This window comes from Notothenia rossii (genome assembly GCF_949606895.1).
Source record: "Notothenia rossii genome assembly, chromosome: 4".
In the NCBI taxonomy this organism is placed as follows: Eukaryota; Metazoa; Chordata; class Actinopteri; order Perciformes; family Nototheniidae; genus Notothenia; species Notothenia rossii.
In genome coordinates, this window is record NC_136902.1 from 70254201 (window position 1) to 70273962 (window position 19762).

At 41.1% G+C, this 19762-nt stretch overlaps 2 protein-coding genes across 3 annotated transcripts in view; one reads left to right on the forward strand and one right to left on the reverse strand.

Annotated features, from left to right (window-relative positions):
- LOC307035563 (uncharacterized protein) overlaps positions 1 to 19762 on the forward strand; it is a 120398-nt gene that overhangs the window by 27837 nt on the left and 72799 nt on the right. Inside the window, exons 2-3 of the mRNA XM_079675064.1 lie at positions 8572 to 8677; positions 13779 to 13839. Coding sequence (XP_079531190.1) covers positions 13800 to 13839 — 40 coding nt within the window. The 5' untranslated portion in view covers positions 8572 to 8677; positions 13779 to 13799. The remainder of the gene's footprint in view (positions 1 to 8571; positions 8678 to 13778; positions 13840 to 19762) is intronic.
- LOC307035559 (rho guanine nucleotide exchange factor TIAM1-like) overlaps positions 2973 to 19762 on the reverse strand; it is a 47064-nt gene continuing 30274 nt past the window's right edge. The window contains exons 8-27 of one of the 2 annotated variants that reach the window (XM_079675054.1): positions 18633 to 18779; positions 18402 to 18479; positions 17918 to 18085; positions 17454 to 17558; positions 16939 to 17020; positions 16564 to 16650; positions 15609 to 15821; positions 15154 to 15251; positions 10437 to 10622; positions 8950 to 9018; positions 8539 to 8664; positions 8315 to 8423; positions 7511 to 7690; positions 7282 to 7400; positions 6453 to 6561; positions 6295 to 6353; positions 5997 to 6102; positions 5800 to 5887; positions 5516 to 5688; positions 2973 to 5178 (exon numbers count right to left, since the gene is read on the reverse strand). In XM_079675054.1, the coding sequence (XP_079531180.1) occupies positions 4628 to 5178; positions 5516 to 5688; positions 5800 to 5887; positions 5997 to 6102; positions 6295 to 6353; positions 6453 to 6561; positions 7282 to 7400; positions 7511 to 7690; positions 8315 to 8423; positions 8539 to 8664; positions 8950 to 9018; positions 10437 to 10622; positions 15154 to 15251; positions 15609 to 15821; positions 16564 to 16650; positions 16939 to 17020; positions 17454 to 17558; positions 17918 to 18085; positions 18402 to 18479; positions 18633 to 18779 (2853 nt within the window). In that variant the 3' untranslated portion in view covers positions 2973 to 4627. The remainder of the gene's footprint in view (positions 5179 to 5515; positions 5689 to 5799; positions 5888 to 5996; positions 6103 to 6294; positions 6354 to 6452; positions 6562 to 7281; positions 7401 to 7510; positions 7691 to 8314; positions 8424 to 8538; positions 8665 to 8949; positions 9019 to 10436; positions 10623 to 15153; positions 15252 to 15608; positions 15822 to 16563; positions 16651 to 16938; positions 17021 to 17453; positions 17559 to 17917; positions 18086 to 18401; positions 18480 to 18632; positions 18780 to 19762) is intronic. The other variant, XM_079675055.1, reaches the window with a different exon arrangement.

Here is a 19762-nt window from a genome sequence, read left to right on the forward strand (position 1 = left end):
ATGGACAAACTTTTGGGAATAAAACATACACAATTTCAAAACATTTCCAACCTGACTTTGGTCCAATTCAGTAGAATGGCCCATATAGTGGCGGGAAAAGAACAATATTTGCTTCTGGATTGTGGTGGAGTACAAGTATAAAGTAGCAGGAAATGAATACTATTAATATTTCATTTTTTTTACTATACTTTTAATCCACTGCAAGTACCTCAACATTATAATTAACTACATTATTTGAGTACATATTATTAGTTACCGGCCACCACTGATTAAATATGGCATTGTCCCAGTAAACACATGATGCATGGCCACCCTTATGTATAAAGCACATGCCTGAACAAAACTAATTTGCTTCCCATGTCTATCTTTGTGCATGTGCTATTAGCATTAAGTTGCACATTGCTATTGAGTTAGAAATGCAATGTAATAATGTTTTGTGAATTGAAGTTTGTCTTTAAATTATTAAGTCTCAGATGAATTTAATGTCAGAATCAGTATCAGAATACTTAATTTATCCCGGGGTAAAATGGGTAAAGCTAAACCTGACTTATCTTCTTTTCTTTTTTTTGTAATAGTCTATTGATGCTGCTTCTGCTATGAAAATTACCATCTTAACAAAGACAAAAATGAAACATGACCAGGAAGATGGTTTGCTTGCAGATAAGGAGCAACAATGGGAGATTTCACATTAAAAGAGCCACTCCTTTATTTAAACATTAGTTGGTCCTGAAAGCTAACACTCTGTTGGTCACCCTGTTTCAGGAGAGTACCTGTGACAGGAAAGGAAAGGGAGATAAAAAAAGATTAGGCAGGAGAGGTCACAAAACAGGAACAGAAACTGGAAGCCTGTCGAGCAGGTTTGCTGAGTGATACCATTGTCACATCATAGCTGCTTCAAATGTAAACAGATACACTCAAGCTGAGAAGCCTGAAGTTGGCCTGCAGCTAACCTAAAAGCATCAGATGTGCTGTGAAGTCTTTTCTTTAGATATTTAACCATAATCTGCTGGTATTGCAGTTCTACATTTAGATTTGAGATAAATTGGGTTGAACGTGATGATGCAACTCGAAGTAACTAAGTACACATTACACGGTGAGATGTACTGTGGCGCAGATAGAAATGTAGAACAACATCAGGCTGCGTGTGCCACCTGCTGTATGTAAATGTGTCCTGCACATTTCTGGACCCCAATACGTTTGAGATATTTGGAAAATATTTTAAAAGAAATGAACTGAGGTTTGTCTCCTTAATTTTACTGAAGTGTTCAACAAGAGAGAATCCTATACATTTGTTTCCGTTAACTGTCAAGTGGGAACTAAGTATTTTTGTGTCTGTGTTTCTCTTATTTTCCTACCATACTGTTATGATTGGCTGTGAATAAGAAAACATGAAGGACAGACCACCTATTTCTATTTCGTTTTTTTTGTTGAGAAAGGGGCAGGTAATATAAGAATATAAGATTTTATTTTCTTCTCCCGGCTCCTTTCCGGGTATGGTGTGTTTATAGAGACATGTTTTGTAAATAATTGTTATACATTAAGTTGTGCATACCATGAACGGAACAAATACAATATAAATCTAGCCTTTTCTTTTAATTTGGGGGTATGGGGTAATACAAGAGTCTGTTGCATCAGAGCATCAGCAAGGAAACCCTGTCCCATCTCATCACTCTGTCATTGAGCCCTGCATCAGATACTGTCGCTGGCTATCTACAGCACAATTAAGTCTGAAGTGATCTTCCCCTTTTATCTGAAGGAGCCCCAGTGCTTTTGTGGTGGGGGTGGTGATTGACAATGGTGAGGGGGCTCCTGAAGCTCGGGTGACAGGATGTCCACAGAGCTCAGAGACAAGAGAAAGAAGAGATAGGGCTGTGGGTGCCATAGCTCAGTCAGGGCATATTTACCTTTGGATCGATGATGAAACGGGAACAGACAAAGTGAAATTCGATTGAGGTTAGGTATTTACTACAAATACTTAAGGATAGGATAGGCTGTTGGGAGTCGAGACCAACGAACATTTGAGGAAATCAGTGGTTACCATCCTTGATACAACATACACATCTATACTTGCAAGCACAAATAATGAGTGAGATGAGACATTTTATTTGATTGTTTGTCATACATTTCTGTTATTGCTATTTATTATTTTTTATAAGATGATATTTGATATCATAACTTGATTAAAGATTGTTGGTAAGGTTGTGAGCGAATATCCCAGATACTGCAAGTGTCTTTCAGTTCTAGCTGGACAGCACTCTTCATTTTGATAATGTATTTTTTTCTCTGTTATTGTCATGCAGGTTTTGTTTGTGACGGATGAACGCGCATTTTATTCCATAAAAATCATGACATTTGCCAGACAACGAAAAATAGCTGTGCTCAAACATGCAAGAGAAAAACCCCTCAAATGATGAAAAGCAGCTCCATGAGCTTGCCTTGGGTTCTGATATCATTCTTCTTATTTAGCCTGATCGATTTACTTTAACTCCATTGAAGACATCACATACTCCCCCATTTGAATTTCAGTCTATAAACATTTCTCCACAGATGCCTGAGCATTATTCTATATATGTTTTTAAACCAAGTGAGTGCATCTGTCTGACTAAAGACTTTCCTATTCCCTGTGATAATTGGGGTTTAGCTCCTTCGCCATCTTTCAGGCACCTCATCAGCCTTGGCTTGAAACACAAAGTGACTCTAAACGTCTTCTGAAGACTACGATTGAATTTCTGTTTTGTTGTGGCATTTCAGTCGGTCTTTTTGGGGGGCTTTGAGGTTGTAGAGCGTCTTTCAGCTGCATAGTTTGTTGTTTTTGGCATGTCTGAGCACATCGTCTATTTACGTTTTTCCGTCGCATCACAAGTTTGGGTTTCACGGATGTTTTTAGAGCTGTAGGGGATGAGTTGGACTGTTGGGTGAAACCAATAGACTGTTAATGTTGAACCACACAAACCAATGAAGCACTACAGAGAGGTGCTTTGAATTATAAGTAGGAAACAACTGTATTTATTATGATATCAATACATTTTTCTATATACACACAGTAATAAAAATGCAGTCTTAGTAGCACGATGAGTTGTTTACAAGTATGTCCTCTTCCACTGTTCAGGCATACGGCAAGTCTTTCCCCTTGATTGCTTGAGCAAATTTGGACTTTCTTTGTGAAAAAAATAGTATTTTTTTCCAACAAATTCATTTACATATGAATAAATAAATAAAACATTGCTTTGTGATCAATTACCAGTGGACAATCTGTTTAAAATAACTAAATAACTAATAACCGTGCAAATTCCCTACAACACAGACGGACAAATTCACAAAAGTGGATTGTGGTGGTGGATGGCACCATCTCGTTGCTCATCACTTGCGATCTGCACCTTCTCAAGGTTCGACACAAGATCACATTGAATATTGCGCTAAGGCTTTACATCGCAAACGCGGCTTTTAAGTTTAGCATTTTATTAAAATCATGCAATCATCCATCTGGCAAAGTATACCCAATGACTTTTGGCCAGGAACAGAAAACGCCATAATCCCCGGAAATTCTGCGTGACATCCCTTTTTATAGATGTGCTTCAGTTAACACTCTCTGAAGACACCAATTATTTCACTGTTTGGCTACTTGGGTCTTAATCGCGACTGTTTTTGCAATGAGGCTCATTTACATGGAGAGGTGCTAAATGTATGCATACTACCCAATTAAAAATGGTGCAAATAGCACACAGATGCTATTCGCTCTGCAGCTCAGTTAAGAGGGGGGCATTTAAAATGTTTTGGGTGATTCTTATTTTATTTGTGCTTGTTTAGCAGCCACAAATGCTGTGTATTCCTTTTGTGAATTCGCCCCTGAGTGTGTAGGTACGTTTTAAGCATGAAATGTAACAGAGCGTTCTTTAAATGGCAATACTGAAAAAAATACAAGAAAATGGTTTCACAGTAAGACAGCAAGCTGAAACAGCAAATTCAAGTAAAGCAGGATTATGTTAAATAAAATTCCCCTTAGTGTCTGTGAATGGATACTTTTACATAATCCCAATATTAAATGTAACAGGAAAACAACATATTTTCCAGGCTAAAAAGATAGCTTAAGACTGTAAAACAAGAGATCAAAACCATAAAATATATGCTCCAAAAACATGTCAGTGTAAATTCATGTGTACAAGTACAGTAAACTATGCAAGACGAGACTGACCTGTTCAGTTATTCTATGTCTTTAAGGACAAATGATATACAGCCCTTAACTATGATAATATCGGAGTCACATAGATAAAACAAATATCAATGTTCTCACAATAACCACATTTGGCAACAGCAGGCAGGACTATAGGTTGCTGCCCAAATGTGCAAACCATGCCAATCAAAGCCACTGATCTGAGTCCATGATTGTACCATTAGTTCATATCTCAAAGCTTACACCTGACTTCTATGTAACAGCATTTGATTTGGGATGAAGCTCCCTCATTCTAGATTCCTTTATTGCTCCACAGATGCTCTAACCTTTACAAAAAGCTATCAGCACAAGTAAGGTAAAGAAGTATATATCTTCTACTGGCTGATATATGTCAATGCCCATGCATTGTTTGTGAATATGACTGATCTTTATGGAGCCCAATGTAAAGCTGTCCTCTTATGTGCCACAGTCTGGGGACGAACGGGATTGCTGCCTTTTGACCCAAATCTCATCGTCCTCCATTTGCTTTTGATCCTCCACGTTACCATCGATCACTACGCTCTGCTTCTCTGAGTCGGACAGCCTCACATCGTCCGGCGTCCCACTGGCCATTGGGGACTTAAGGCTCTCCTCTGTTTCTTCACTCTCCAAGGACAACGCCATGATGGAGGCCTCCAGGTTGGCCTTAGTGGACAGCGCTCTGGCTGACTGGCTGAACTCGTCATCCTCATCACTTAGGATGTCCGTCTCCTTCACCTCCTCCTGGTCTTCGTATATTTCTAGGTCAAACTGTTCTTCCACCCAACGATCTGTGTCTCCGGCTAACTCGGGCTGCTGCTGCAGCTGCTGCTGCTCTGGGTCTTTGTCCTGCTGCAGCAGCTTTGCGTCGGGCTCCTGCGTTGAAGCAATGTCCTGGTCTGGCTCAACGTCAAAAACAATGTCAGTGTCTATGGTGAAACGATTGCGCACTAACTTCCTCCTGCCCAGGGTCCTGGTTGGTGCAGATGCTGCAGGATAAAACAAAAAGATAAAATAATATTAATATTCAATAATATAATATAGTTTCACTGCCAATCCAGCTCCCTCCTCTCACCACCCCCTCCCTGCTCATACTTCGATCCTCCTAGACTCCGAGCTTGGAGAATGGAGGGTTAAGAAAGGAAGTGGGAGGCAGGATGGAAAGCAAATCCCTAAACAGGTTGGAAATACCTAAAGGAAAAACTAAGACTCCACTTTTTTTGTTCTAATGACGCCAAAGCACCCAATCTGTCAGGTAAGTAGGAACATGTTTAAAATCAGGACACTTGAATCTGTAGGGTGATTGCAGCCCAGCCTGGCATTTACCTGCTCTATTTATGGCGGGCCGGGCTCCCTTCAGGGCACAGAGGCGCTTTCCTCCAAAGGGCACATACTGCTGGTTGAGGGGTAAACTCTCTGTCTTAAGGAGCTGCCGGCGGTGCTTTTCCCTCAAGATAGAATGGACTGTCTTCAGGAAGTCTTTTCTGCTCTCTGGAGAACTGAAGGGAATAGAAGAGCACGTTATCAGTTGGTCACTCAGTAGATAGCAGCAGACAGGACAGTATCAGTGACTTCACTCTCCAGCGGTCGTCATCAGGGCAGATACTCACCTACAGCACAGCTGAAAGGTCCTCTCTGGCCTTCCCTCAGACTCAGACTTTGTGTGGACAATCTCACACATGGAAGAGCCCTCCCCATCTGAGAGAGTAAAACACAAACATGTCATCTCAAGAACAGAGCATTCCAGAAATAATTACTTCAGATGTATTTCATCACAGTACCATACATTATTTATTATGTTGTCTACCTGCGTTGGCCAAGGATCTGACTTGAAGGGCGTCAGTTGGGATCATGTGGCGGTATCTGAAGGGGTCTTTTTCTTCTGAAGATGCAGAGACCCGATGGGAGCCGACCTACAATCAGTCAGACAAAAACAAAATTAAACTATATTAGTGATCTTGCTTTTTCAACCCACTGGAGTGATTCTGAAAGTGGCACAAGGGAATTGTACATTTTAAAAGGGATTTACAATGCTTAACAAAATCTGTGATATTCTAGAGGGGCTTGGGTTGTGCTGATAGCTTCTTGTTTGTGTGCAAACCTACCATTTTCTTTTTCTGCTTGGACCCGTCCTTGCATACAAAGACCACTCCCGTTTTGAACACTAGGGAGAAATGGAAAGACACATCAGTTATCCCTCAAAGCTGAGATTACTTTAGTATGAGTTCCCTCCAAGATTTGGTAATGAGTAGGCCTGACATACCAAACGTAGCAATCTGGGGCTCTTTCTTCCATTTTCCTAAGGAGGCAGGGGGGTTGATCCAGGTCACACTGGTGTGAAGTAGCAGGTCCCCCATGGACAGATCAGCCACCTAGCAAAAGCAACAACATATCAGAAGTCACTCTACATGTATTGTTTTTTCCCAAGAGCCCCCCCAAATGACTCCTGTTGGAAGTTGCCCCCCCACGCACACACGGGGGGGGCAAAGTTTCAAAGTCTCAAAATGCTACAACTACTGTCAAACTGGATGAATGTGAATTATTTTGTTAAAGGAGGATGAAAGCGTAATTAAGGAGCACTGTTGGAGTGACTTTGATGGTTATTGGACTCAGGATTCATTCATTTGGATTCCCGCTGTATGAAGAAATTAAAGGACGGAAAACAATGGAAGTGGAAACAATTCACAAAGGGATTAAACTGTTTAAAACACATGCTCAAAGTAAGCCGGATTTTGCCGATGTGTTTATCTGGATTCAAAAGTCGTAAATAATCTACAAAATGGAGGAGACCGATCTGATCGGAGCAACTGTGACAAATAATCCAACTGAAACCGGCATGGACAATGACAATTTAAAAAATGTGCTTATCCAGAAAAGCCTGGTTTAGACACTTTACGGGCAGAAGAAACATTTCTATTAAAGAAAGAATTATACATTTCTGTCTTTTTATGCCTTTAATAGCTACTAACTTGAATTTTTATTAAAATTAATTAATCAATTTTCTTATTGTAATGTAGAGACAAGGCTTTTAGTGACAATGTATTGCGTTACAATTATGTAAAAAAAAAAAAAGCCACGCGTTTCCAACTTACCTCTTTCTTTTCACCGCTCTGCTCAGTGATAAGCAGATCGAACACAGCTCCAAACTCCTCATGGATCTTTTGCATCTCGTTGATATGGCTGGCAACTTTGTTCATGGCTTTCATGGCAACTGCAGACAAACGGAAAACAACATGGTTAGCGTTGAATTGGTGTGACCGTATGCTTTCACCCACATTCTCCACGGTCAAAGCAATTTCATCTTTTCAGAACAGGTCTTACCGTCCAGGTGGTAGTGCTCCTCGCTGTCTGGGTCTGTGAGCGAATACAGTTCCTTGAGCAGGAGGGGATACTTCAGCACCCTCTGGATGGGTTTGATCAGGTAGGATTCCAGGGTCGAGGAGTGCTGCTGCTTGGGGTTGCGCTCTTCCAGGAAGGCCTTGAAATCGGTATCGGTTTTGGCTGAAATGATCAATAAAACACTTATTGAACATTATTTTGTCCTTTCCAGAATGAATTGTTGTGTTAACTCTTTGGTTTAAACGAATACTTTTGTTCATGGTTTTTAATTCACAGTAATAAAGTTTGTATTTATATTGGAAATGGACATTGTTTGTCTAAGGTGCTGAATATTAACCAGGTTAAGTCAAAGAGACTCAACCGTTTCTTGCTCTTAGTAGTAGTCATTTTATCTAAGAACAGGCAACCACAAGTAGGCAGGTAACATACATTTAGTGCTTCAAAAGCTTTACAGCACAACAACATTGCAAACACAGAACGGTCAGTTACTAGTCAACAGATTAAAGGTAAACAAGCAGCAAACCAAGACATCAACTTGAATGTTAAAAGGGACTGGGTGTACTAGCTAGAGAACAGACTGTTCAACACTGCTGATTATATATTTGCAATAATACAGGGCTTTTTAGCCCAGGGAGCCACCAGCTTTGAAGTATGCAGAGGTCAAATGTACAAGTGTCTGGCTGACAGATTTATGGAGCCTTGCAGGATATGGCAGATGGTTGATGGATAAATACATCTTCTCCTTCGGGCCAAGGAGGAATGTTGACCCGACAGCACTTTACTCACCCTTTACGAGGACCTTGGGGACTTTGGTGTGGCTGGCGCAGAAAGCACTGTATATTTTAAAACGGTCTGCGTAGTACAGGAAAGAGCCTCCCAGGGAGAAGAGTATTTTCTGTCAAAAAGAGAAGATAAGTTACCCCACCAGTAATTACAGAAGACTTTATGGGAGTTTGAAATGCTTGTTGATGATCCTATCTTTTGGTGCATGTTACTCAAAAAGGGTATACCTTAAACTGATCCACTGTCTCCAACTTCTCTAGATCTGGAACCAGTCTGGTCCCGTCTTCCAGGGTCTTGAGAAACTCAACCTGAAACTCCACCATTTCCGCCAAGTTTCCAAATAGAACATCCAGCTAGAGGAAAAAGGTATTTGAAAAACATCAAAATCAAATCCCCTCATTACACAGTGTCTTCTGTAATATGTCTCAATATCTTTTTCTGGTGCATACACTAGACTAGAAGCTCTCTGCTACGGTTAGAGCATGGAAACCCTCAAATTATAAAACTAAATGTAATGTCAGTATTGCAAGTGCATTTAAAACTCCTCTACTTTTCAACCTTCCACCTGTCATCATCCACAGTTTTGGCATTTAAAAGCCAACTACCCCTCAAAGGCTGACAGAGAGCATTTGACATACCTCATCCTGTGTGAGGAAGGTCTCTTTCTGCAGGGGGGTTAAATATCTCCCAATGAGGCAATTGAGATCCTGTAAGACAAGAGGGAATTAAGTTTGATCCAGGGTTGACGAATCATAAGGTGGAAAACAGACATGAAAAAAATGCGGCTTTGACACAAGTCTTTAATATTCCTCACTACAAACAGTGATGGAATCACAGGGAAGGTTCCTCTTGGATCCGAGATAGAGTAAATGCCTTTCTGCATACACTTCAAAAAGGGAAAGTAGCGATAAAAACCCAATCAAATAAAAGACTATTACTACAGTTACCTTGGGTGAACTGTAGAGAGCCTTTGAGATCAATTAGCAGCGCTTACAAAAAGTAGTAAATAGACCATCTAACTTCTCCAAGAAGGCTGGCTGGCACTTTAATTTAAATCTCTCTTATTGTTAATTAAAAATTAACTATGTATGTATGAAAAGAGGAGTAGCCTAAGATGTGTTTGTAATTAAGCTTGAAGGTGTAATGTTTACACTTTGAATAGAAAGAATAACATAAAACCTGTTTCAATGTGAAGTGCCTTAATCAAACCAGCATTCTGAACACCTGCTTATCAATGTGTGGGTATGAGTTGTCATGGCAACGTTGCATGCTTAAAAAGCTTATAAGAGGCATATTCATCCCTGTCCAAATTGGTCAAAAAAGGAAAATATTTCAAATGTGTATTGGTAGCTTTACACAATGCCAATATGTGCCGAACATAGACTGCCACAGCTGAAACCACCAGGGATATGATAAGGTATTCGTATTACAAACACATTACTTAACATGACATTATTGATTTAAGTATAGTCCCTCTTCATTTATTATTTTTCCATTATTTAGTCTACCCCTATATAACACTAGCAGTTGAGCTACGGCCAACTAAGCACAGAGACATAAGACATTTCATTCTGAGTAATTAGAACAAATAGCCCAAGTCCACCAAAAAACAGACCATCCCTTTTTAATACAACCTAAATCACTTTAATGTGATTGCTATAATACATATATATGAGGTGTAACATTTTAGATAGCCTTGACATTATATACCCTCTCTAACCCAGTTATTCCACAAAGCCACATTTTATACCAGGCAGAAAAGGATTAGGCAATATCCAGGCAAGGACACAGCTGTGTCCCCCTTATATCTCCTGGGACACAGAGATAAATATGGATTGTGGAATAGGTAATGCGTACGGCTAACACAACCTGAAGCAGACAAAAACACAGATTGATGGACACACACACACACACACACACACACACACACACACACACACACACACACACACACACACACACACACACACACACACACACACACACACACACACACACACACACACACACACACACACACACACACACACACACACACACACACACACACACACACACACACACACACACACACACACACACACACACACACACACACACACACAATAAGATGAGTGTGACTTACTTTCACATAGGTGCGTTCGGTCTCCACGAGTTCACAGATGACTTTGCGGAGTTTGTCAGCATCAGAGAGCTGTCGCTGAGTTGCAGGAGGTGGGAAGGGCGAGTCCGGGCTAGGCGAAGAGGACACACACTCCGTGGGATTCATGTCATGAAGACTGCGGCAGAAAGCGGCGACCTGCTCCGTACTCTGCAAAAAAAGGACAGAAGTGTTGAGGAAAAACTCCTACTCCCTGTGATGTAACTCCAGCCTCTAAGGAAATATCCAAAAAGAAATCAATCAGTAAAGAATCAGCACCTCAAATATAAACTTGCAGGAATCAATTTACGCCTACTGATGTGCACATATTCATGACTGTGCAGAGAGTGAGCCTGGAGAGAGGCAGAGACGCAGTTCTAAAAAAAAAAAAATCATTTGCACTAATTTGGTCTATTTTCAGTCTGTCATAACAATGGCTCTCCACCGCTCTCTCTTTCACTCACATCCCTCTTTTCCCTGGTGTTTTCCTCCTACTGACTGATCGCTGGTTCAGAGATTCATTGCTTTTCAAAGAGTCAAGAATCTAGATACAACAGTGTCTGTACACATGCAGTATAGTATGTGTTGCCGTGGAAACCGGTGCATTAGACTATCATTCCAGACCAAAATACACCCCACTCAGCAACATCTTAAATGGCTTATTAGTTACTTTGTTTGCAACAGCCTCACCAGTCATAACAATTAAGCTGCATATAGGCTTTGTTCAATAAGAACAAAAGCAAAGCTCACTCTAATGTATTTGGAAAGAATTTAATAAATCAGACAATATTTACTTATTTGTTTCTATAAGTGGGCGACACGTGAAGATCGATCGAGAAAGCTGCAAGAAGGAAAGCAGTTTGGCAGCATGTCAGACACCACTAGCAGGTAGTGAGCGCACTACAGCGGGCTATGGTCTCTTATTATTAAAAGGATTTTTATAGACCAGGCGGAGGCAATTTGTCCTGTCACACCTACGAGCTCCTCGGGGAAATAATAATAATATAGACTCGGCACAGCTGAGGAAGATGTAATGTTACCATTCTTAAAATAAACATCTTAATTGTGATCTTAGTAACTAGTCTCATCAGTGTAAGCTTCTCAGGCCATCAAAACTGCTTTTTTTAGAGTTACTGTGCATACAAATATTTCATATTCAAAAACACGTACTTTAAATGACAGAAATGTTTTCATGATGAAAAAGTACCTAGATCAAAAACACTGTTACCCAGTGACAGTTGTGTATCTTATGCAGCTTTGCAAATGACACTGGTTATAATCAGCATTGTTATCTAATCAGACATCCATATGTGAGGCACGACAGCAGTTTGTCTCTCTTAACAATGTTCCCAAAATAACCATGCAGCTTCCAGATCAACGAAGGAGTGCCATCCTGTCAGTAAATATCATTTTGCAAATGCAATTTACATCAATGCCCTTAAAGGAAATGTAGCCACATCTCTAGTAGAAGGGCGGCTGCAGTAGGCATTTCGTCCTCTTATTTAGTTTTCTGTTTTTCATTGTAAAACATGTCTGTATGCCTGTATTTGTTTCTGCAGTGGTTTATTGATGTGATGACAAACTGTACATTTAGCCAAAATAGAAGTGTAAGAGCACAAAGACGCAAAGAAGTTAGAAAAAACTAAACACACGCAGCACATATCCAAATATACAACCAAAAGAATGTAATGCAGAGAAAACTGGGGGGAAAAAAATCCTTAAATGAACCTGATTTCTTCCTGCCAAAGTTAGCTAAGCAAAACCATGTGTATTTAGTCTAAGTCCAGTCAACCGATTCACATTGTACACTGAATAACACCGTGGCAGCTTGGGGGCACGGACTGCCATGACACGGCAGAATGAGGAGAAAGAACATAGAAGGGGGGAAGCTCCAAATATGACATGAAAATCAGAACATGTAGAAAAGAGAAACTGCCATGCGTTAATCTGTGGGATGCCAAAGACGAGCATTTCCCTGAGCAAGTGAAGCATAGAACAAAACCGCAAAGCATGAAAGCGCTGATGATGAAGTCAACGGAAGATAGCGCATCTGCCTTCTGAAACTGAGACAAGCCAAAGATCACAGCATCGAGGTGCCAAGAGAGAAAGATATGTGCAACATTTAGAAAGCCACGTGCACAGCGGTCAGGCTGTTGTTTTGATGTCACCCAGGTGGTCTTTGGTCAGTTATGGAGAGACTCAGCTCCAACGCATGCAGCGATACATTTTGGCATCCTCTGAAGCACTTCTGTGATTATGGGACAATTCTGCGACACAACAGTGACTCACTGCTTCCTCTTGTCTGTAGCAGCCAAGAGTGTGTGTGAAACAAATTCCCCTTTCTTGCTGAAAGAAAAGGTGTAACTCTCAGGGGAATACAACAGCAGCAGCTTATGTATGTATCACAGCAGCAGCAAGAAGTAGTCAGATAAAGAAAACAAAAGATACAAAGAAAGGAATCTTACCAGATGGAGCATGTCAGAGATGGAGTCTGTGGAGCGCTTGCTGTGTTTGCTCCACTTCAGGACAGACATAGCCAGGTGCAGGTGGACAGCCAGTGACAGTTAAAGGTTTTGGAAAGGTCAAGTATATACTGCGCCTCTAATACATATCTCAACTGTTTTTTCTTTCCCCTGATTTTGAGAAAAAGGAGAAGGTTCTGTTGTGTTCCTTATGAAGGATGAGTGGAGCCGCTCAGCCTCCTCCTCTCCGCCCACAGACGATTACAGCCTTCCAACTCCCCTTCTTTTCACCCTCGGTCTGCTGTAGTTCTGTCACTAATATTCTGGTGTTCTCTCTCTCTCTCTCGCTCTCTCTTCTCTAAACTCAGACACACAGTGTGAGTGTGAAGATCTGGCCAACTCCAGCAGCATATTAAATGAGTCTTCATAATCCTCCAGCCTGGGGATGAGAGCGAGCGAGCGGGATGGAAGGAGTCTCCTCCTTCAGGTTGTGCTGGAGCAGGATTGGCTGGGCGAGCCACGCTGCAGTAGAATATAAATGCAGGGGTTTTTCAGGAAAAGGGGGAGAGGGGAGCTTCAAAGGAGCAGGCTGCAGTGGAGGGTGAATACAGGAACAACCGGTGTGGGAATATTGAAGGACGAAAAGGAGTGGAAAATGTTCAGGCGTGCCAAAATGTATGTAATTAAAGTGATACGTCAAATGAAGTATGAGTTCCACGAGCCAAGACCCCATTCCTTGTTCAGATAAGTAACTGAAGGAAACATACAGTAGCAGATATTAATATCCTCCATCTCGCGGTCGATGCCAGGAATTATGTAACAACTCAGTCTCGTGACTTAACTGAAGTGTCCTTTTCCCCCTCAGGTATATGGGACCTCTCCAAGAATGCCTTCCGACAAAGACCATCCTCCAGAGAGTGTCAGAGGTAGGAGCGTAAAGCTGAGTCAGTACCTAGTGGTCAGTACTGATGGTCCGTGCTCTGAATGTCTGACACTAACCAATGTGACCATCTAAATATACCGCAGACCACGTGAAGGGGACAGAAATGTATTTTTGCCAAAGCTATGTCCCAGTTCCAAAGCAGCCAACAAACATTTCTGCAGGGATAGATTTGGTTGATTATTTACTCTTTGCATTAACACGAGTTACATTTACAGCGACTAAAAACAACTCCTCTGTTGCTGTAAGTAGGTGTATTTGTTGCTACATGAAGTTGAGAAAATGATGATGCTGTGCGGCTGTCAGTCAAAGCCGAAAGGTGGATCAATTTGCAAATCATTTGTGTGATTTTGTTCTGTTATTAGTGAGGGTTTGGTGCATGTCAGACATAATTACAGCATTGCAGACACAAAGACTTCAATCTTTCACAAGTATAAAGGATTTCAGAGTGCAGTGTCTTACAGTGATTCATCAAATACTTTCAAGCCTACACAAAGGCAGAAAGAGACCCTGTAATGTCATTTATATTCAGACATCTAGCATCAGAGGGAGAGGAGGGGCAGTGAGCGATACAAAAGAAAAAAGGCACAGTGCGTTCCAGACCAACTCTTTTTCTCGATCAAATCCTTATTCCGTATCCTTATTTAAGTAAAGGATAATAATTCATATTTGCCAAAGCACTTCAATAGGAAACTGTATGTCTTTGAGATTAGTATTTTTTGCCTATACTGCTCTAATGATTTTTTTTTTAAATGTGTGTCTCTATGTTCATATAGAGTTAAAAAGCAATACACCTCCATTCACTACCTAAAGCTAATCACCACACATAATGAAACAATTAGAAGCTCATTCAAAGACCCATACATCACTACGCTGTTACTTTCAATGCAATAATCTGTCTCGAGTCCCCAACGCATCACATGCCCTTCATTCCACTATGTAGGCGTACGTTTAGATTCTAGTCCCTTTTGATTTCCATTATGTCAGAGGCTTCACTAAGTGCAGTTACACAACGGCCATGTGTCATGAAAGGGAAATAGAAACCTCATGCAGATTTGTATTAAAAAGCTTGAAGATGAACACCTGGACATATAAATATGGACCCTGCGCAGCTTGTCTGAGAATAAAATGGGCCAGCTACAGATGGCGCGTCAAGCTGTGGTGACTGGTTTTCATAATCACACACAGTTGAGAGGATAACATCAAAAGGCAAGGGCAAGGACAGAAGCCAGCGCACCTTTTGTCCGATGTTGTGAGCAGTAATACTAAATCAAGACCAACAACAAAAGGATGCTCTTACCTTTCTGCACTCAAAATCACTGAAGATCTCCGAGTCGTCGTCCAGGCTATCTCCTGAGCTCTCGAGCAACAGACCCACCCCATCATCCAGGATCTCCTCTGCAACCAAAATAACAGTCGTGCATAAAAACATTTTCTTTAAAATAAGATAAATGCATCTTTAACAACCACTGAGAAATATTGTCCCTGCTATATGTTATGATTGAAAACCTTTATGTTGCACTCAAGATTCACTCCACTTGCAACATTTAAACTGGTGTCACACTAGGGACACTAGCGAAAAAACAATAAAAAAGAAAGAATGAAAGCTTGAGAACTGGCAACTTTTACTGGCCAGCTGGGTTGGTAAACATTACCATCATGGGAGAAATCAAGGGACATTGGTGAGTAAGGGGATACAAAAACATGGGATGGACTAGTTTTTAAATGTCTTATGGTTTTGATGACGCTTCTCACCTTGACTCTGGGAGAAGATGTCCGTGTAGAGATCTTCCTCTGCATCTGAGCGGCGCGGCGGCAGGTAGCAGAGCTGTCGGCGCTCCACAGAAGGCAGGGTGTTTACTGTCAGAGCCAGCGAGGCCTGAGAGAAAGCTGCCTTCATGTCGGAGAAGTTGAGACTGTGGGATTCCTTTCCATTCAGCTGCAGTATTTCATCCCCTGCATTAAGACCTGCAAAGCGGGAACACGATGAGCTTGCATTCAAATGAATGCCTGTCACACATCGATGCACCGAGTGAAGTGAGTATATCCTTTCCCTAGTATGTGATTGTAACATCAATCCATATGATTTCAAGCATTGATTAACATGCCATTATAGTCATCATTAACAGAAAGAGATATTTCTTACTAAATATAAATACTAGTTTGGAGACAATGACCTTAAGATGTATTATCTTTGCCTTTCAGACCCACTCATTTGAATACCCGGAAGTGTCAAATGCTGAGATACTGCACATTTCTCACTTCCTGCAGCTCAGCCTCCCTGCATGCGCTCTGCTAGGACTCTGACCAACTCCAGCATGATATTTTGACATCACTCATCCATGCAGTCTAACTTCACAGCAGGGGTATCGATGTGAAGCAGCTGTGGTGAGGTGCATTCAGCGCCATCCTTCACAACCCAGTGAGAGGCAGTGTGGTTATTATTACAGTAATCATTACCCTTGAGAACAGCTGTGTTCTCCGAGGCCTCCGCTGCCTATTTCAAAACACGGCTAATGCATTTCTAAAGAGATGCCGTGAACACGTCTTGACCTTGATATGAGAGGAATGCTGTGTTTTGAAAACATAGGAAACAAACTGAAATATTGCCCAGAGCAGGCTAGATTATTTTTTTCTACTTGTCGGTTCACTGAGACAAATTGATTGTCTTTGGAGGGAGTTCATTTCAAACAAATGAAGGGTAATGAACCTTTTGCGAAGGCCAATCCTCCCGCCTTCACATCAGTGATGTAGAGCTGTTGTACTCCATCCTCCTCCACCACTGAAATGGAGAAACCTGGAGGAGGGAAAGGCAGAATCAGAGAGGCGAGAGAGAGAGAGAGAGAGAGTGAAAAGGGGGACTCTTATATAAAACACATCAGAGGGATTTGTGCAGTACAAATGGGAATGGGAAGAAAAAAACCATACAGGTTGTGTATAGGTCAAAGAAAAGAAATTGTTTCGCTGAAAACAACACATATTACATTTCGGACATTGGGTCATTACGACATCTTAACTGAAAACAAAAATCATACTATAAAATCAGTATGAATGTAAAACGCTGAATCGTTGAAATGGTTCCTACCGTATCCAATCATGCAGGATTCATCTCTGTCAAACTGGATTACTTTCGTAATTTTGGAGCAGAGCTCAATTTCTTTGTAAAGCTGTGAAGAACAAAAAGAGTTATTATATAAGTCGTGAGACATCGACTTATTTGATTAATATTTTCGTGGGATGGTTATTGTCAGCATGCAAGTAGTGTATTCTTAGAAAAGCTCTTTGCAGATACTTTATGCAAGATAGTCTGTGACATGTCATGAATACAAGATAGCAGTCACTGCAGATCTGATTATCAGAGGGTCTCCATAAATACATCTATGTTTGAGTACATGGTCGTCCAAGGCAGGGATTCCTCCAGAGGATACAAATAAAAAGTCTATTAATAATTCACAACAAAAGGATGCTCTTATGGTCTGTGGTGTTCTCCATGTTGTGATTCCCTACACATCTAATACAATATTAGGTTTACCCTTAACATCTTGAAAAGTGTGTCAAAGGAGGTAGACAAAGATCATGTTTGAGCAGACAGTTACATACCAAGTCACACACGTCCTCTTCTGGTTTGGGGATGTAGAATTGCACTTGGTTTTCAATCAGGAACTTGAGTCGCAAGTAATGCTTGGTGGGATCGAGGTGGTGAGCCTGTGGGATGAGGAGAGACGTTTAAAAAAAGTCGAATAACTTGTTATTGTTACACAAAGCATAGAATTGTTGCGATGAGATCTCAGCCTTATATTTTTCTTGTTAATTTACAACTGTATCAATGACCGCTCATGGTTGCATTGATTGACCGTTGGGGAAAACCTATTTTAATATCAGTTTTAAACAATCATGAATGTTGCAGTCCATATGTTGGCTATTATCATGTTCAAAAACACTGGATGTGTCTAGTTTAATGATGTCATGAGAGCCCAGACATACTTCTAAATGTCTTCTCGTATTTCATAATACCGCTAAATCTTTGTCATACGGACATCACTGGATAGAATGTACCACAATACCTTGCAGATGGTTTCTAGAACGCACAGTGCTGACTCCCCTGGCTGGATGATGGTCAGCACAGGCTGGTCATTTGGCAGACACACCCAGGAGGGGGTGAGATGGTCCGGGACCCAGATGTCACTTTCTGTGCTCGGCCGCGGAAGGCTCGATGTTCCGTCCTCACTTTTCTTTAAACAGAAACATCAGAAAGGCTTATTTTTTGTGGGAATAAGTCAAACATACTTGTAAAATACTCAAGCAAATGTTGGGATCAAATGTGTTTACATAGTTATTTGTATTGGTCATCTCAAAGCAGCATAGTCAATTCTCCCACAGTACTTCCAAGCTAGACAGCTACAGTCAGAACACCCACAGAGCCGTATCAATGCAGCCTCTGCTTGAAAACACTGAGGACTAATATTCCATTGACGTCAGTGTTCCCACTCATGTTTGACCTACACCTCGCTGTGAAGTGTATGCATACAGAAAACGATTCCTCCTTACTGTGTGTTCCTTGGAAGGATCGACATATACGCCATCTACAGACTTTTTCGCTGGCTCCTCGCCATCAGTAAAGACCTGCTGGGACAGAAAAAGAGGGGAAGGGGTCATAACTCAAGCAGAGCAGTGGAGGATAAATGCTTGAAAAACAGGCAAAAAGATAACCTTTTAAAAGGCCAAGGCAGGTGTATTGATTGCTTTGAAACATGAAAATAACTGTAAAATATCGCAGACCTGGTTGATGCTTGGATGGGCTTTAGTTTTTTTCTTTGAGGTGGTGTCCAGACCCCACAGGGAGGAGAACCTGCTCTTGCGCTTGCTGCAGGAACGAGACATGGCCTGCGTTCTCCGTCTCACTCCGTTCTCTGCGCGAGCCGCCACCTGCAAACAGCATGAAGTCGTAGTCACATAACAATTAGATCAAAGGAAGTGTCGACAACTATCTGTTTTGCCTCATGTCAGAACACAGTTTGCTAAATTCTAATGGCAAGTATGGCAAGCATTCATTTTTACACAACATTTTCCGAACAACATAATTATTTAAAAGGAACATAGAACAAAAAAAGAATCATCTTTAAAAAGGTAAATCAATAAAATAATAATGATGAAGTATAGCACATATGCCTAAAGTGGTATTTGCTAGCAGTAGGTTTTCCATGAGCAATAATACTTTTTAACAGGAAGCATTACACCAGACTGTCTCTGTAAATGATGTGTTTTAAACTGACTTATTGGGTTAAATGAATGAAGAAAAGGGGCCCACATGGATCTCAGCATGATGAAGACTTATAACCGGTACAAAGCTGTCATGTATATTTCACACATGAGCACTTAGCTCATGCAGAGTTTTACTCAACCTGGCATTTCTAGGTTACTCGTTTATGAAGAAGCAAAAGTAAAAAGGTATTTTCAAATATGCTGAATTAGGCAGCAAAGCCACAGTTGATGTAGGAGTGTGTATGCTGGAAACGTAACCTCTGCACTCATTCTGTCTTTTTTGGTTTTGTCAACTTCTTTGCGCCCTGTTTAGACATAATGCTGATACAAGTATAACTCGTTGTAGAAAGTAAAGGAGAGGCTTTAAGAGTCACAAGAAAGCCTCTTTTATTATCTTGCAGCTCTAACGCCCACCAGCTCCACAACACTGCTTTGGTGGTAACTCAGTGATCTGCAAACATGTCTCTAGAAATCCAATATCTCTCTTCCTGTACTTCCAGTGTTTTTAGCCGTGGAGCACACAACCTCAGTGGGAGGCCAAAACTGAACTAAAACTTCACAAATAGGTGTCCTGGCCTGCATGAGACCTAGGCCCTATAATAACACTGATTTTAGTTTCAGGAATCAATTTCCCTGCCAGTCACCTT